General features: G+C 38.9%; 1 protein-coding gene across 2 annotated transcripts in view; it reads left to right on the top strand.

Annotated features, from left to right (window-relative positions):
• ints8 (integrator complex subunit 8) overlaps nucleotides 1-15,105 on the top strand; it is a 170,438-nt gene that overhangs the window by 34,074 nt on the left and 121,259 nt on the right. The window contains exon 4 of one of the 2 annotated variants that reach the window (XM_067426378.1): nucleotides 12,134-12,274. The exons of the other annotated variant lie outside the window; for it this stretch is intronic. Coding sequence (XP_067282479.1) covers nucleotides 12,134-12,274 — 141 coding nt within the window. The remainder of the gene's footprint in view (nucleotides 1-12,133; nucleotides 12,275-15,105) is intronic. 2 annotated transcript variants of the gene reach the window in all.

Here is a 15,105-nt window from a genome sequence, read left to right as displayed (position 1 = left end):
GGGTCATATAGCATATCTTGTCAGTGCGTTTTGTGGCGTTAGGAATTGTTTTTCTGCGCATTTTCCCACTAACTCAAACGTGCATACACCACCTCCTGAGCTGGCGTAGGATTTGAGCGTGCCGTACGCCAACGTCCATATTGATAAATCTCAAAGTCACCGTGGGTTTGGGTGTACGCAAGGTGTACGCTGGAAATTTGGTGTACGCACTTTTGATAAATGAGGGCCAATGTGATGTGGAGTACCATTCATTCACATTAATAATTGCATGACAATTTGTAAGATTCTTCTTCTTCTTATTATGATTTCTATTATTAATGACGCTTATTGTTATTTAGAAGAAGAACGTCATTATTATTATTATTATTATTATTATTATTATTATTATTTAAAAGAAGAAGAATGTCATTTTTATTATTTTATCAGTCTGAATTATTTTCAGTCCCATGCAGTCCGTGCGCAGCTGCCGGGCCTAGTCCTGAAACGTCAGGTATAGCTCACAGGCACGCAACTGGAGGAATACATATGCCTATGGCCTACAAATCAAATGCTTTGGTATAGTCACACAAATTATAAACATTGAAGTCCATGTTGCACAAAAATTAACACTGAAGTTTATTGTTGTTGTTTTTTTTACAGTGGGTCTGGGTCATAATATAGCATATCTTTGTCAGTGCGTTTTGTCAAAACGTGTGTACACCACCTCCTCAGCTGTTGAGGATTTGAGCGTGCCCTACGCCAACGTCCATATTGATAAATCTCAAAGTCACATTGGTTTTGGGTGTACACTGGAAATTTTGCGTACGCTCTTTTGATAAATGAGGGCCAATGTGTTTCCCGAGTATTAGATTTTAACTTGGCTTATTTTGCAAACAAAATGATTCTTGTCGATTTCCTTAGTGGCTTCTTTTTAGCTGAAGCCAAAATGAGTCCACACTTCAGCTCTGTATACTACAGGATAGAGGATGGATACCTGACGGTCACGTCAGCGCGATAAGGCATTGAACCTTTTAAAACTGCTTATTATGCAAGTAGCCAACGGGCCTGTTTAACTTGATGAAATGGTTTTTTTTTGTGAGTCGCCGTGACAACAATGCGCAACACGTGCGTGCATATTGCCCACGGCATCCTTGTCATTCCAGTGAGCACAACTTCAGCACTGCTGGCAGCAGGACAGCCTTGAAGCCATCCACAGTTGATGCAGTCCTTTTTCTGCATAACCTCGATTAGCCTAAACTTTGATGGATAGATTATGTAAGTTGCAGTTTAGGAACCATACAGTTTGAGTAAATTGGTAAGACGACTTTCATTTCAAAAAGCATTTCAATTGTGTTACGTTAATGTTTTGTTCTGTTTGCTTGGGCCATTTTTACCTTTGTTCATTTAATTTCAGTTGGCTATTTGATTGGGCTCTGTGTAACGTTTGATGCCCCATGCATGTGCTGATGCGCTCGTCTGTAAACATTTCAGAATGCCTTCCTACAGTTGCTTAATAAAAGCGGGCTTTCCACACAAACAAATGTACGTGTCATTAGTATATGAGGAAAAAAAATAGATTTTAACTGTCGGGCTCGGGTCGGGCTCGGACTTAAATATTTTAATGCCTGTCGGGCTCAGGCCGGTTCGGTTACTGCTCTGTTGGACGCGGGCCGGGCTCAGACAGAAAAATGCGGCCCGATCCGCACTACTGCAGGAGCGGAATAATGCTATCGTCTTGAGAGCTGGGTTTGTTAATGCAAACACTAGCGATGCATGCACTTTCACCTTGCACTTCTCCGGCTCCGCGTCAGTTATACGTTCTGAGATAACACTGCCATCTAGCGGTTGGGTGTTATACAGTCTGTGGTTTAAACTGGACACAAAGCCACGAATCTTGGATGTAAATAAATAAATATATAAATATCAATAGTGTTTTTGAGAATCGATACAGTATCGCCAAACATATCACGATATTCACTTGTATCGATATTTTCTTACACCCCTAATGTTCATTGTGAGAGACATAATCTAAAAAATACAAAAAATCCAGAAAACACAATGTATGCTTTTTTAACTATTTATTTGTATGATACAGCTGCAAATACGTATTTAAACACCTGAGAAAATCAATGTTAATATTTGGTACAGTAGCCTTTGTTTGCAATTACAGAGGTCAAACGTTTCCTGTAATTTTTCAACAGGTTTGCACACACTGCAGGAGGGTTTTTGCCCCACTCCTCCACACAGATCTTCTCTAGATCAGTCAGGCGTCTCTAGATCAGTCAGGTTTCTGACCTGTCGCTGAGAAACATGGAGTTTGAGCTAGTTCTTGGCTTAGTGGTCAAAATGGGGCGGCTAAAGTGTGCATTTCCTGGATGCCCAAACCATGAGAATCTCCCAAACAAACGAAAAAGTGCTTTATCAAATCCGCGAAATGAAAGGCTCACATTTTACTATTTCCCATGGAATGATACTGAACGCATGAAGCTATGGCTGCTGGCTGTCCATCGGGATGTTGATTTACCACTTCGATACGTCAAGCAGTTGAAATTGTGCGGTGCACATTTTTCACCAGACGATTTCAAATGTGGTCATCTTCGAAGACATCTGAAATCAACAGCTGTGCCTAGCCTGTTTTTACAAAACAAAGAGGTATGAGTGGAATCGTAATGGGGAGATTGTTAAGGGATAAAGCAACGATACAGCAATGTAGTATATTTATTTTATTACGTTAACTTGTGGCTATTGCTGTCAACGAATATTGTAAATTCAAGTATATATTCGAATAGTTAAAAAAAACCCGAATTTCGAAGGTGAAAATTAATATTAATATATATTTTTTAAAAAAAGCGGGAAAAAATCCCCTGCTGCGGTAGTAGAGGCGTGGCTGTCTGCTTTGCGAGTGAGCACGCACATGGGGGTTCAGGGATAGGTCACAGGAGTCTAACTGTCACTGCTGAAAGTGGACGCATCTTGCAGGGAAGATGGCAGAAAATGCAGAGCCCAACTCGACCGCGGCAGAGAAAGAGATTTTAACTCCAAAATCTAAAAAGCCATGTCTGGAAGTACGTTGAATTTTGGTCGGTGGGAGAGGAAATTGTTGAGCCGCGAGATAGTTATATGCAAGCTATGGAAGATACAGTTAGCATACCATACCTCATTTTATTTAATGTTAAACAGAAACATTACTAAAATGTAGGCTACTGTACTGTCTGAATAGATGTTGCATGAATAAAGGATAAATGCACTGCTTCCACTGGTGTGATTATTTACCATGTCATGGAAAAGTTCCATGTTTAGCACAGCACAGCTCGCTCAGAGCGCTCAATATGCTGTAAAACTTCAATTAATATTAATAATATTTGTTTCAATCACTGAATGAAGCCTGCTATATTTGGGACAAGAGTTGCGAGTCTCGCGACCAAATTGCTTGCACAAAACTCTTAAAGGGTTACTTCAGCGATTAGCATATGGCTTTGTATCAGTAGAAACCCTGGAGAATATTCAAATTATTGTGCTTTCCCCCCTCATATCTCCCTGAGACGAGAGATTTATGCATTTTATTTCTGGAAAAATTCCTCCTATGATGCAAAATGACGATTTTTGCATCATAGGAGGAATGTTTGCCCAGAGGCTAAAGACTACAGCCAGCAGAGGGAGCCATTTCCGCATGTTTTGAATCCGGAATTGGGGGATGGAGATTACACTCAGCTCGCAGGGAGAGCTCAGCTTGCAGACAGGATCATTTAAACGGAGCTATGGTGAGCAATGTAAGTCTTTTAACTTCTCAAATTCATTTCTATGAAAGTTAAGCTTGCAAAGGCATGAACTGAAACGCGCCAGACTGAACTCGCGTTGTGAATGTATGCCGCGAATGTAGTTGCGATTACCTCAGCTCTCATCACTCGTGCAGTTAGTGCTCAGTGCTGTGATACTCGCGCGGTGACTCACTCATTATATTGAACAGACACGTTCAGGTTTTAATTGTAGTGTCTTCTCTCTTCTCTAACTCAGTCACAGTAATGAAGTTGGTAGCGTTGGGAATGGCCTCACGGGGCAGCGAAGCATTCTGGGAATTGTAGTCTTTCATCCCCATGGGACAAAAATACGTTTTCTGTCTTTTCTCAGTCTAGAAGACACCAAATTCAAAAATAATTTCACATTTCTACTGCATTGATGACCCAGTTTAAATACAGATTCATCTTCCCAGCGCTGAAGTACCCCTTTAATCAACACTCAAAGTTTGTTCATTTAAACCTTTATCCGCAGTGAGGGAGAGAGAGAGAGAGGTCTGCGCTCTGCAGAGTTTTATATATAATAATAATTATATAATTTATAATAACAATCTACTTGTTTTTGTGTAAGTAATACATTGTCAAATATGTATAATTTAAATAGACAAACTATACAAGTAGTTATGTCTCTTTGTATTAATTTGTCTTGTTATTGACGTAATGCGTCAAAATGCGTGCAAAATGCGCACCCAGATATTCAAATAGTTTGAATATTCGTGTTTGTTTTAGAGGGAATATTCGAACGTCATTTTAAGCAATTTTGACAGCCCTACTTGTGGCTGTGTTTGAGTTGCAGCCGCTTCTCTTCTAGTTCATTATCTGTATACTCCGGTTCAAATAAGTACGGATGAACAAAAAAATGTAAATCCTCCTCTTCGTAGAAATCATCTGACATATTTACGAATTATGTAAAGCATTTTCAGTGTAGAATTCAACAGCTTAGATACGGCGCGTCTTCACTTCCTCTGCTTGTAAACAAACTTCTTCACTTTTGGTCACGTGTCCGAACGGCGGACTGCGTCATTCTCGCGCATGCGTCGTGGTGCTTCGTGAGTTCACGTCCGAGGCATACGCGGAAGACAATAACTTGGGGGATAAAGTAGTTATTTCAATTTTTTTTTTCTCGCCAAAAACTACTCTTGTTGCTTACATAACTGTACAGCCACTGCAGTGAGATGGACTTTGTAACTACGTTTTTAGTGCCTCTATGGGTAGAGTGAGTAAAAAATGTACTGAATGTTAATGAAGGAAAAAATGTACTGAATGTCAAAGAAATCAACTTTCCTTTGAGATTTTGATATATAAAAGGTCATGGTAATATAAGAATATCCTCTACGTTTCAGAGCTAAAAACTTCCTTGTTAGTCAAAGAAAAGCTTTTATATACACCAGGCTCAGCAAACGGTCCTGTGCTTCATACTTGCGTCATTGTGCGACGAAACACCACCTATACAGAATCTACAGCGCGTCTAATCTAATTTTTGTGGAAAGAGAGCATGATTGCATACAGAAAGGCCATAAAAACGGCTAGATCTGCTTTTCTCATCTCTTTTAGAAGAAAACAAACACAACCCTAAGTATTTATTCGATACAGTGGCTAAATTATCAAAAAATAAAGCTTCAGCTTCTGATGTTTGTAAACAACACAGCATTAATGACTTTATGAACTTCTTTACTAGTAAGATTGATAATATTAGGAATAAAATTATAACCATGCAGCCGTCTATTACAGTATCACTTCAGACAGAGCACTGCAGGGTCACTGAGGAAAAATTACACTCATTCACTGCTATAGGAGGAGAAGAACTGGCTAAACTTGTAAAATCATCAAAATCAACAACATGTATGCTTGACCCTATACCGACTAGGCTATTAAAAGAGATACTTCCAGAGGTCATAGATCCTCTGCTTAATATCATTAATTCATCTTTGACATTAGGATATGTACCGAAAACTTTTAAGTTGGCTATAATTAAACCACTTATTAAAAAAACGCAACTTGATCCTAAAGAATTAGTCAATTACAGGCCAATCTCGAATCTACCGTTTCTATCAAAAATACTAGAAAAGGCCGTGTCTTCACAATTATGTTCTTTTTTAGAAAGAAATGGTATATGTGAGGATTTCCAGTCAGGATTTAGACCGTATCATAGCACTGAGACTGCTCTAATTAGAATTACAAATGATTTACTCTTATCATCTGATCGTGGTTGTATCTCTCTATTAGTGTTACTCGATCTTAGCGCTGCATTTGATACTATCGATCACAATATTCTTCTGAATAGAATCGAAAATTATGTTGGCGTTAGTGGAACTGCTTTGGCATGGTTTAAATCGTACTTATCTGACCGTTATCAGTTTGTAGCAGTAAATGAAGAGATGTCACACCGATCACAAGTTCAGTATGGAGTACCGCAAGGCTCAGTGTTAGGACCGTTGCTTTTCACCCTGTATATGCTACCACTGGGAGATATCATTAGGAAACATGGCGTTAGTTTTCATTGTTATGCTGACGATACTCAGCTCTATATTTCCTCACGCCCGGATGAAACCTACCAATTCACAAGATTAACAGAATGCATAGCTGATATAAAAAATTGGATGAATAGTAATTTTCTGCAACTGAATTCAGATAAAACTGAATTTTTAATTATTGGACAGAAAAGCTCCACAAGTAGTAACCGAGAATACTGTCTAACACTTGATGACTGCTCTGTCAAGCCCTCGTCGTCAGTGAGGAACCTGGGTGTGCTCTTTGATACCAATCTTTCATTTGAAAGCCACGTTTCTAGCATCTGTAAAACCGCATTCTATCATCTTAAAAATATATCTAAATTACGGCACATGCTTTCAATGCAAAATGCTGAACAGTTAGTACATGCGTTCATGAGCTCAAGGCTAGATTATTGTAATGCTCTACTGGGTGGTTGCCCTGCTCGCTTAATAAACAAACTCCAGCTAGTCCAAAATGCAGCAGCTAGAGTTCTTACTAGAACCAGGAAGTATGATCATATTAGTCCAGTTCTGTCACCACTGCACTGGCTCCCTATTAAACATCGCATACATTTTAAAATCTTGCTTATTACTTACAAAGCACTAAATAGTTTAGCTCCCCGGTACTTAAGCGAGCTCTTAACGCATTATACCCCATCACGTCGATTGCGGTCTCAAAACTCTGGCCAGTTGATAATACCTAGAATATCTAAATCAACTGCAGGCGGTCGATCATTTTCCTATTTAGCTCCTAAATTGTGGAATAGTCTTCCTAGCATTGTTCGGGAAGCAGACACACTCTGTCAGTTTAAATCTAGACTAAAAACACATCTCTTTACTATGGCATACACATAGAACATTTTTAACTTTCATTATTCAGATCAATTGACTGATTGTTAGGCTGCATTAACTAGGTCAGCCGGAACCGGGAACACTTCCCATAACACCTGATGTACTCGTTACATCATAAAAAGAGTGACATCTACGCTAATGTTAGTCTCTCTGTTTATCCCGAGGTTTATCCCGGATCTGGGCCCTGTCCGGATCGGATGGTGGACCTGCCTGGACATGACCAACGCATCCTGGAGTGTCTGCTGAGCCGTGTGAAATGGTGTCTCCTCCGAATTTGCCTCACTGGCACGACATGCTCAAAACCCGTCTTCGGCGCAATAATTCCGATCTTTCATGTATTCATACTCTTGTGTAATTGACGCCCCATCCTAAATAAATCTGTCTCTTCCGTGATACCCTGAAAATTTTGAATAATCCGATCTAATATGATTTCCGACCTGTAAGGTTGCCAGAATAATAATCTTACACGGTGTGTTAATAGGCCAGAGGAGAACTGGCACCCCGACTGAGTCTGGTTTCTCCCAAGGTTTATTTTTCTCCATCATGCCCCGATGGAGTTTTGGTTCCTTGCCACTGTCGCCTTTGGCTTGGCTCGCTCAGTTGGGGACACTAAAAATATGATTAAAGTTATTCAACTTATTATACAAATAAAATATATGAATTAGGTCTTATTTAATTCTATAAACTATAATACTGATCTGCCAACATTGTCGCTATATGATAAATTAAAATAAGCTGATAACATCACTGTTTTCTCCAGTACGACTGTACAGCCAAATCTAATTTTGTCGCAATATTATCCTGTTTGACACTGTGAAGCTGCTTTGACACAATCGTGATTGTAAAAGCGCTATATAAATAAAGTTGATTGATTGATTGATTAATCCAGTATCCTCGCCCAACGACTCATGGAGGGCTCGTGCTAGCTGGTCAACAACAATAAACATGAAAAGGAATTAAGATATTGTGCTATTCCTGGTTGTGGAAGAACACAGTCGCTGCATAAGCTTCCTTCAGATACTAATATTAGGAATGAGTGGTTGAACTTTATTTTTAATGACGTTCCAGCTCACGTGGGGAAGACATATTCACTTCAGTTCACTGCGGAATTGTTTGTAAACAAATCTCCGGTCAATGCTGGATTTGGATCGGACAGGAAAGGTGCTACACACCGATGTGAGTAAAACGTGTTTTTATATGTGATAGTATTGTATTGTTATAGATCGTTTTGCTTATGTGTACATGTCTAACAGAACGTACCTTTAGTACGTTGGACTCAGACACGCATGGGCCAGGGCTCGCAAAGCCCGGCAAGCTGATGAATCTCATTATATTCCGTTCTTGTTCTGCTATTCTCTCCCTCAAGTTGACATCTGAAGGGCAGCTGACATCTGACATCTTATATTGTTCGATCTTGCAGGCTATGTGCAATATAAAATAATAGTCCAATCAATCGCGGGTGGATGAAAAATAAATAAATCATTGTGTTTGTTTGATAAAGACTTTCACGAGCCCTGTGGTCCAGAAAATCATTCCGGTTGCCACTTCTCCCTCACTCTCTCCTCTCTGAACTGAACTGACAGGGGAGCTTAAGCTCATTAAATATGCAAATCTTCTCCAATCCTAGCCGTGAGCGTTCACTTCCAAGTCTCCAATGCGGCAAGCCCACCAAAACCCAGCGTTTTGGAGAGATCCTCAAAAACAGTGTAGAAAATAGCCTATTACTTATTAATTATGATGTTTTTGAATGTAAAAACTACACAAACATCATTAGTTGACCTCAGACAACAGTATATATATATATATATATATATATATATATATATATATATATATATATATATATATATATATATATATATATATATATGTTCAAAATCTTTCGATGCGGTGCTAAGTTCGATACCGGTTCCTAGGATTTGTATAAGCCCATTTATGGCATGTTTAAGTCATGCACTTAAAGAACTGTTTTATTATTTACACTTTCCATATTGTGAATAATAAATGTATTAGCCAAATATACTTGCTGACCCATGCTTTCGAGAATGAGTGGGGTGAACTGAAGAGAAGCACCAACATGTATCCTGTGAATCTGAAGGATCTGGAGAGATTCAGTATGAAGGAATGGTCTCTGATCTCTTGTCAGTTGTTCTCCAAATTTATCAGGCATTTTAAGACTCAGAGCTGTTATCTTGGGAAAAGTAGGTTTAAAAAAGTGTTAATTAAAAGGGTGCCAACAATTGTGGCAAAACATTTATTTCATAATATGATTTACCCTGCACTTTAAATTATTTTACTTCAATGAAAGTTTATATTTATCCTTAGACAAAAGGATAAACAATGCAGATTTATTTTTTTACAGCCATTTTTGAACATATTTATCAGGGGTACCAATAATTTTGACCATCACTGTACAGCTTTACTCGCAAACTGCAATTCATGTAAATCAATAAGGTTAACCAGGACCGTTATAAATCTAAATACTTGATTTATTTGAAAAGTGTATCCAAGTAGTAGTAATTTTTTGTATTGTAATGAAGACAGTAGCGCACAGCTGTTCCTTGCTCTGGCGCTCACACTGTTAGTTAGCGCTCACACTGCATGAACCGCGCTCTGGCCCACCTCTTCCAAGTGGGCCAGGGCCGCCAAAACGAACCTAGCCAGGGCACGGAACTGAGCACTTACACTTGCCAAATGAACCGGGCTTTGGTGCTCAAATGTGCTCAGGCACAGTTCAGAGCACCTAGTGTGAGTACAGCTAGTGTTCATTTCATCAGATGAGACGAAATATGTTCGTTAACCTTTTTTTTTCCCCATGACTAAGATGAGACGATGACGGGACTGCACCAGTGTCCAAAAAAACCGACTAAATTAACATGCATTATTGTTGACGAAAAGACTAAACTGTTTTGCATAAAATAAAAACTAAGATAAAATCTCTCTTCATTTTCTTCTACAATCGTCTCTACTTATTCATCACAAGATCAGAGCCTTCAAAATATTCCGAACGAGTTTGCACGCAGTTCTCAGTCTCCTTTTGTTGCCATCCTGTGGCTGCAAAACGAAACTACATGGAGCAAGAAAACAGTTGCCAACTTTCACACATTTTGAATAGACAACAGCTTCACTATACAGGTAAACAGTAATAATCAGTGCAATGTGGATTGATTATTACGTCAACCACATTTACATTATGGTTTTATTATGGAGAGTGATTGATACATCCATGTTAACATTGTCACACTCACTCATACTCATTGGTTGTCAAATGTGACCATACACCTTAAATGTTTTTCAATTAAATGTTCTATATTGTAGTTCAATAATATTTACCCTTTGGTAGTAAAAACTATTTGTGCAATATTTCATGCATACTGAGCTTTTTACACTGTTTAAAGACTTGGATTCCCATCCTAAACATGGACAAAGTTTAAAAAAAATAAGTTGGACATTTGATGGTTTATTTCTGTGCCAAAAATACTCCTTCCGGTTTCTCGCAAGTTTCGGAAAGTTTTCTCGAGTATGGGTCTGCTTGACGTGAACAAGAGCGGAATGTCCTTGGAGGGTGCGCACGCGCAACCAGAGCGAGAGAGCAAATGCATTAACAACAGGACTTCACCAAATCAACAATGTCACCAAAGACTTGTGTTTTTGGTTATCAGGGCAACCCTGTACAGATTTCCAAAGAACCCGGCATTAATGGGACAGTGGATGGAGTTTGTTTTTCCAGAGCAGTAATGGAATTGTGCAAGTGTTTTTGTTTGTTCCCTGCATTTCGGCAACAATTGTTTTTATAAACAAGCCCAGTTCAACTCCGAATTTGTAGCTTGTCTAATGCTGATCAATGGAGCGGTTCCACCCATAAAGGCTTACGGTTGTGTGTTGGAAGCAGGCGGTATTTAGGGTAACCATTTAAGGATGTCCGAACTTTCATACTGGGCGCTTTCAGTCTCAACGCAATAGCTGCGCACGCTCATCATTCTTTAGCTCCGCCTACATGATACGCCTCCTCCCGCTCGTTTTTTCCGGCAAGACTCGGTAAAGCGTATCTTTTAGAAATGATAAAACTAAAGACTTTTCAGTAAATATGTAGGATGCAGTACTACTCATTAGGTATTCAAGATTGACATGAGATTGACTGAAACAGTGTTTCACCCCCCTTTAAAATAGGGCTTAAAGGCAAACGTATTTTTCCTTATATGTACAGTATGCAATATATATTAATTTAATTTGATCGAAATTGATAAATTAAACAAAGTTGCATTCAACAAAAATCATTCAAGTGTATTTTGTCTGATAATTATGCACATTTAACTAATATTTGAGAAGTGTGAAACACTATTTGACTGAAATTGTATTTAAAAATGAAATAATTTATTTAAAAAGACTAAAATGTTTTAACTTGACTAAGATATATTGAGTTGTCTTTTGACTAAAACTAGACTAAAATGACGAGACTTTTAGTCGACTAAAACTTGACTAACTAAAAAAAAAATGTGAATGACTAAAACTAACAAGGACATTTAGCATAAGACTAAGAGTAAATCAAAAATAGGTGACAATTAACACTAAGTATACCGCCGCCATCGGTCGCCTCTTATCGCATATTTTGCACTTTGCTGGCCCGGCATCCACTTTTATAAAGTGTAGCAAAACTTTAGACTTCTTTGACATTGTAAAACGACGAGGTAGAACACATGAGAAAAAAACGCTACACTTGTGCTGTGTCTAGTGTGACTATCTTCAGAAATCCTCCCCATCTCGTGGTGGTGGACAGCCAATCACACGCTTTAGGTCCTTACATGCAAGTATGTTACAGGAATTCGGCCGAAATTCAGCACCGAAAGATTAATAATTTTTCGATACTCATAGTATCTGAGTTTCTTGTTCGATACTATACAAGTATCGTTGTTCGGTGCCCAGCCCTACATATGACCCCTTTAAGAAAAATTTAAAGATTTTTTTGGACATTGATACAGATGGCAAAGTTGTAAAGTGTCCTGTCTTGTTTTTCAGTTTGACCATCCCTGTGCTCAATATGTTATTGAATGAGCTTCTGTGTGTCAGCCGTGTTCCTCCTGGAGTTAAACATGTAGATCTGGATTTGTCCACCCTGCCACCCACCACAGCTATGGCCGTGCTCATCTACAACAGATGGTAAGTGTGGCCATCTCAATCAAACCATCTCCATTGACTTTGTATTTGGTGAAGCGGCCTCCTTGTCATTTCTGACTTATAAAAAAAACAGAACAATGTCTAAAAGCTGATACAGCTCTGGAAAATATTAAAAGACCACTTAACATGTATTTCTCAATGTTAAGTGGTCTCAATTTTTTCCTGAGCTGTATGTGACACGGTGTAAAGCATACAAGCTAAAAAAATAAATATCAGAACCAAAAACCCAGAATTTTTTTTTTTCCAACTTTTGAACCAAAAAACGATTCGGTTACTTGCATAACCTCGGTTCCCTGAGAAGAGGGAACGAATATTACATTTTGTTAAACGCTAGGGGAATTTCCTTTCCCTTCCCCACACAGAGAGTTCGCTCAGAGTTGGAGTAATTGCTAGATAGTTTACAATCATTCCACATACAATCATGGTTGTTCGCTGTATTGTGAAGGCCTGCGACAATAAACAGGGGATAGAATTCCAACCCAAAATGCTGACCTGATGAATCGATCGCTACTTGCTCTGGATATAATTCCAAATACACCTGTAGCCATCATCAAGCGTCATCGCGTTTGCTCTGAAAATTTCACAGAGGACGACTATTTGGAAAAAAAGGAATTGGCCACACGGACCATGAAACGTGCTGAAGGATACGGCCATCCCATCGATAATACAAATGGGACAAAGCAGTTCACCCGCAGCTAGTAAGTGTTCCGTTATGTTTTTTAGATAGGCAAGTTAGCCTACTGTAACAGAGCCGTTAGCTAGATCTAATATAATGTTTGTGACACTAGGGGCGTTTACATGGAGCACTGTAATCGGTTTAAAAGTCAAATCTGAATGAAAATGCTCCATTTAAACACCTCAATCAGAATAAAAATGCTCAAACCGAATGAAATTGTAATCGGTTTGAGAGAGGTGGGATAAACCTTTTCATGAACCGATCAAACGAAAAAAATCACCATGTAAACGACCTGACCCGATTACTTTTGAGTGTGTGTCCTTATATGACGTGATACACAGCACGCGCCTTCACCACTGACCGCGCGTCACGCTCGCACAGGCTATTGCAGCTTGTTAGCAACCGCAGTTTTTAAAGCTACACTGTGATATTTTCCCCCATCTAGTGGTGAAAAGATATATGACCATCCAGTGAACAATAGTTTCTGTTCCTCTCAATTTCGATTTCGTTTCAACTCCTACAGTGGCCGATTTAGTCATGGCTTCCAGTTCGACCTCTTCGGTGAGTGTTGCAAGTGATGAGGTTACTTTTGAAAACTATTATAATTTGCAGTTATTTAATTTGCCAAATGATCTATGATCAAATTAATATATGTAAAATGAATAATAGTTTTACGTTTTCGTTATTTTTTACCATTTCATTGCTAACATCAGCTATCAGGTTCCCAGACGAATGCAAGCTAATCTTAGTAAAGGAACTTTTTTTATCAGTGCTATCGTTATTCTGTATATTGTACGACATCACTAGCGTAAGGCAAACAAATTATAATGCAATTCAAATATTAATCTCATGTTATCCGTCATAGAACACGGATTTATGTTATATGGTAAACAATACTATTTCATCATTGACGCGAGGAAAACTATCCTAGACGTCGTTCTAGTGTTATGCTCAGCACACCATGATATAATTAGCCAAGCAACAATAAAACTTCTAATATACACAAATAGGCTGAATTAATATTACCTGTCGAGAAGAAAGCAGGCAACGTCGGCGTTCTTTTTAAAATCGTTGCTCCTCATGAGCTCTTTCCATCTTGGAAAGGCCACTCCAATATTTACTTTTGTCTTGTTGATTTGCCTGTTGTGTTGCCGTCTTAATTCTCTTTTCTGCTTCCTTGGCGACTCTGATACATATCCCGCAATGTTACTAGGTCCCCGACCCGGGTCGAATTCAGTAATCAATTCCGGGACGTGGTTGCTTTCACACAGAAGGCGACCTGGCAATGTTCCGGGAATATTGCGGGTCCGACGTGCAGTTAGAAAGTGGCTTAAGAGTGATCCTCCATCATCATATAGCAGCCTCAAGCAATCCTCCTCTTCACATGCGACACAGTGCCATCGAGTGTAAAAACGCGAAAAGCGAAGCTTGAATTTACGGGTATGTCCCTCTTTGGCAAATGTACTTTCAAGATGGAGGAGCAACATGGCGACCGCCATCCGATCCCCTAACACTTATGCATTTTCAATTGTATATTATAAAATTACGAGAATGCATTATTACTTGAAAGAAGTAAATATACATTAATGAGCACATATATTTTTGAAAGAACTAAGTGATTTTAGCTAAGAATAAAGAATAATACACAATAATACAAAGAATAAAGTGCTAAAATGCTAACTCACTTCCGCATTTTGGCCTATAAAGTGACGTCATAACTTCGGGCACTCTATGCTGACAAGAGAGGAAAGTTAATTTTTCTGAGGGGTAACGTTAAACTTTTTATGAAGCTAATGTTGGCAAAATGACACAGACATAACCTGGCTAGACCCTCTAATCTTGACAGCGTTTGTCCCAGGCACTTTTTACTTCAGCCGCACCTAACAGAAGAATTTATTTTTCTGAAATGATTATTACACTTTACAACAAATAAATAGCTTTTATAAAACCGTATAAGTCCTGGTGGTCGTGGAGAGTTGATATTGCATCTGTGAACGCATTCCAGCTGCAGGAGAGGAAAGCGTCGACATTTCTGATGGAAGCGGTTCGCTCACCGGACTGAAGCTCAGCACCTCGTCGCAGGTTCTCACACCGGCAGTGTTGGGAACGTTACTTTAAAAAAGTTATAGTTACTCAC

This window comes from Pseudorasbora parva, chromosome 19 (assembly GCF_024679245.1).
Source record: "Pseudorasbora parva isolate DD20220531a chromosome 19, ASM2467924v1, whole genome shotgun sequence".
In the NCBI taxonomy this organism is placed as follows: domain Eukaryota; kingdom Metazoa; phylum Chordata; class Actinopteri; order Cypriniformes; family Gobionidae; genus Pseudorasbora; species Pseudorasbora parva.
Note: the sequence above shows the minus strand (reverse complement) of the source record. Positions and strands in the feature narration are given on the sequence as shown.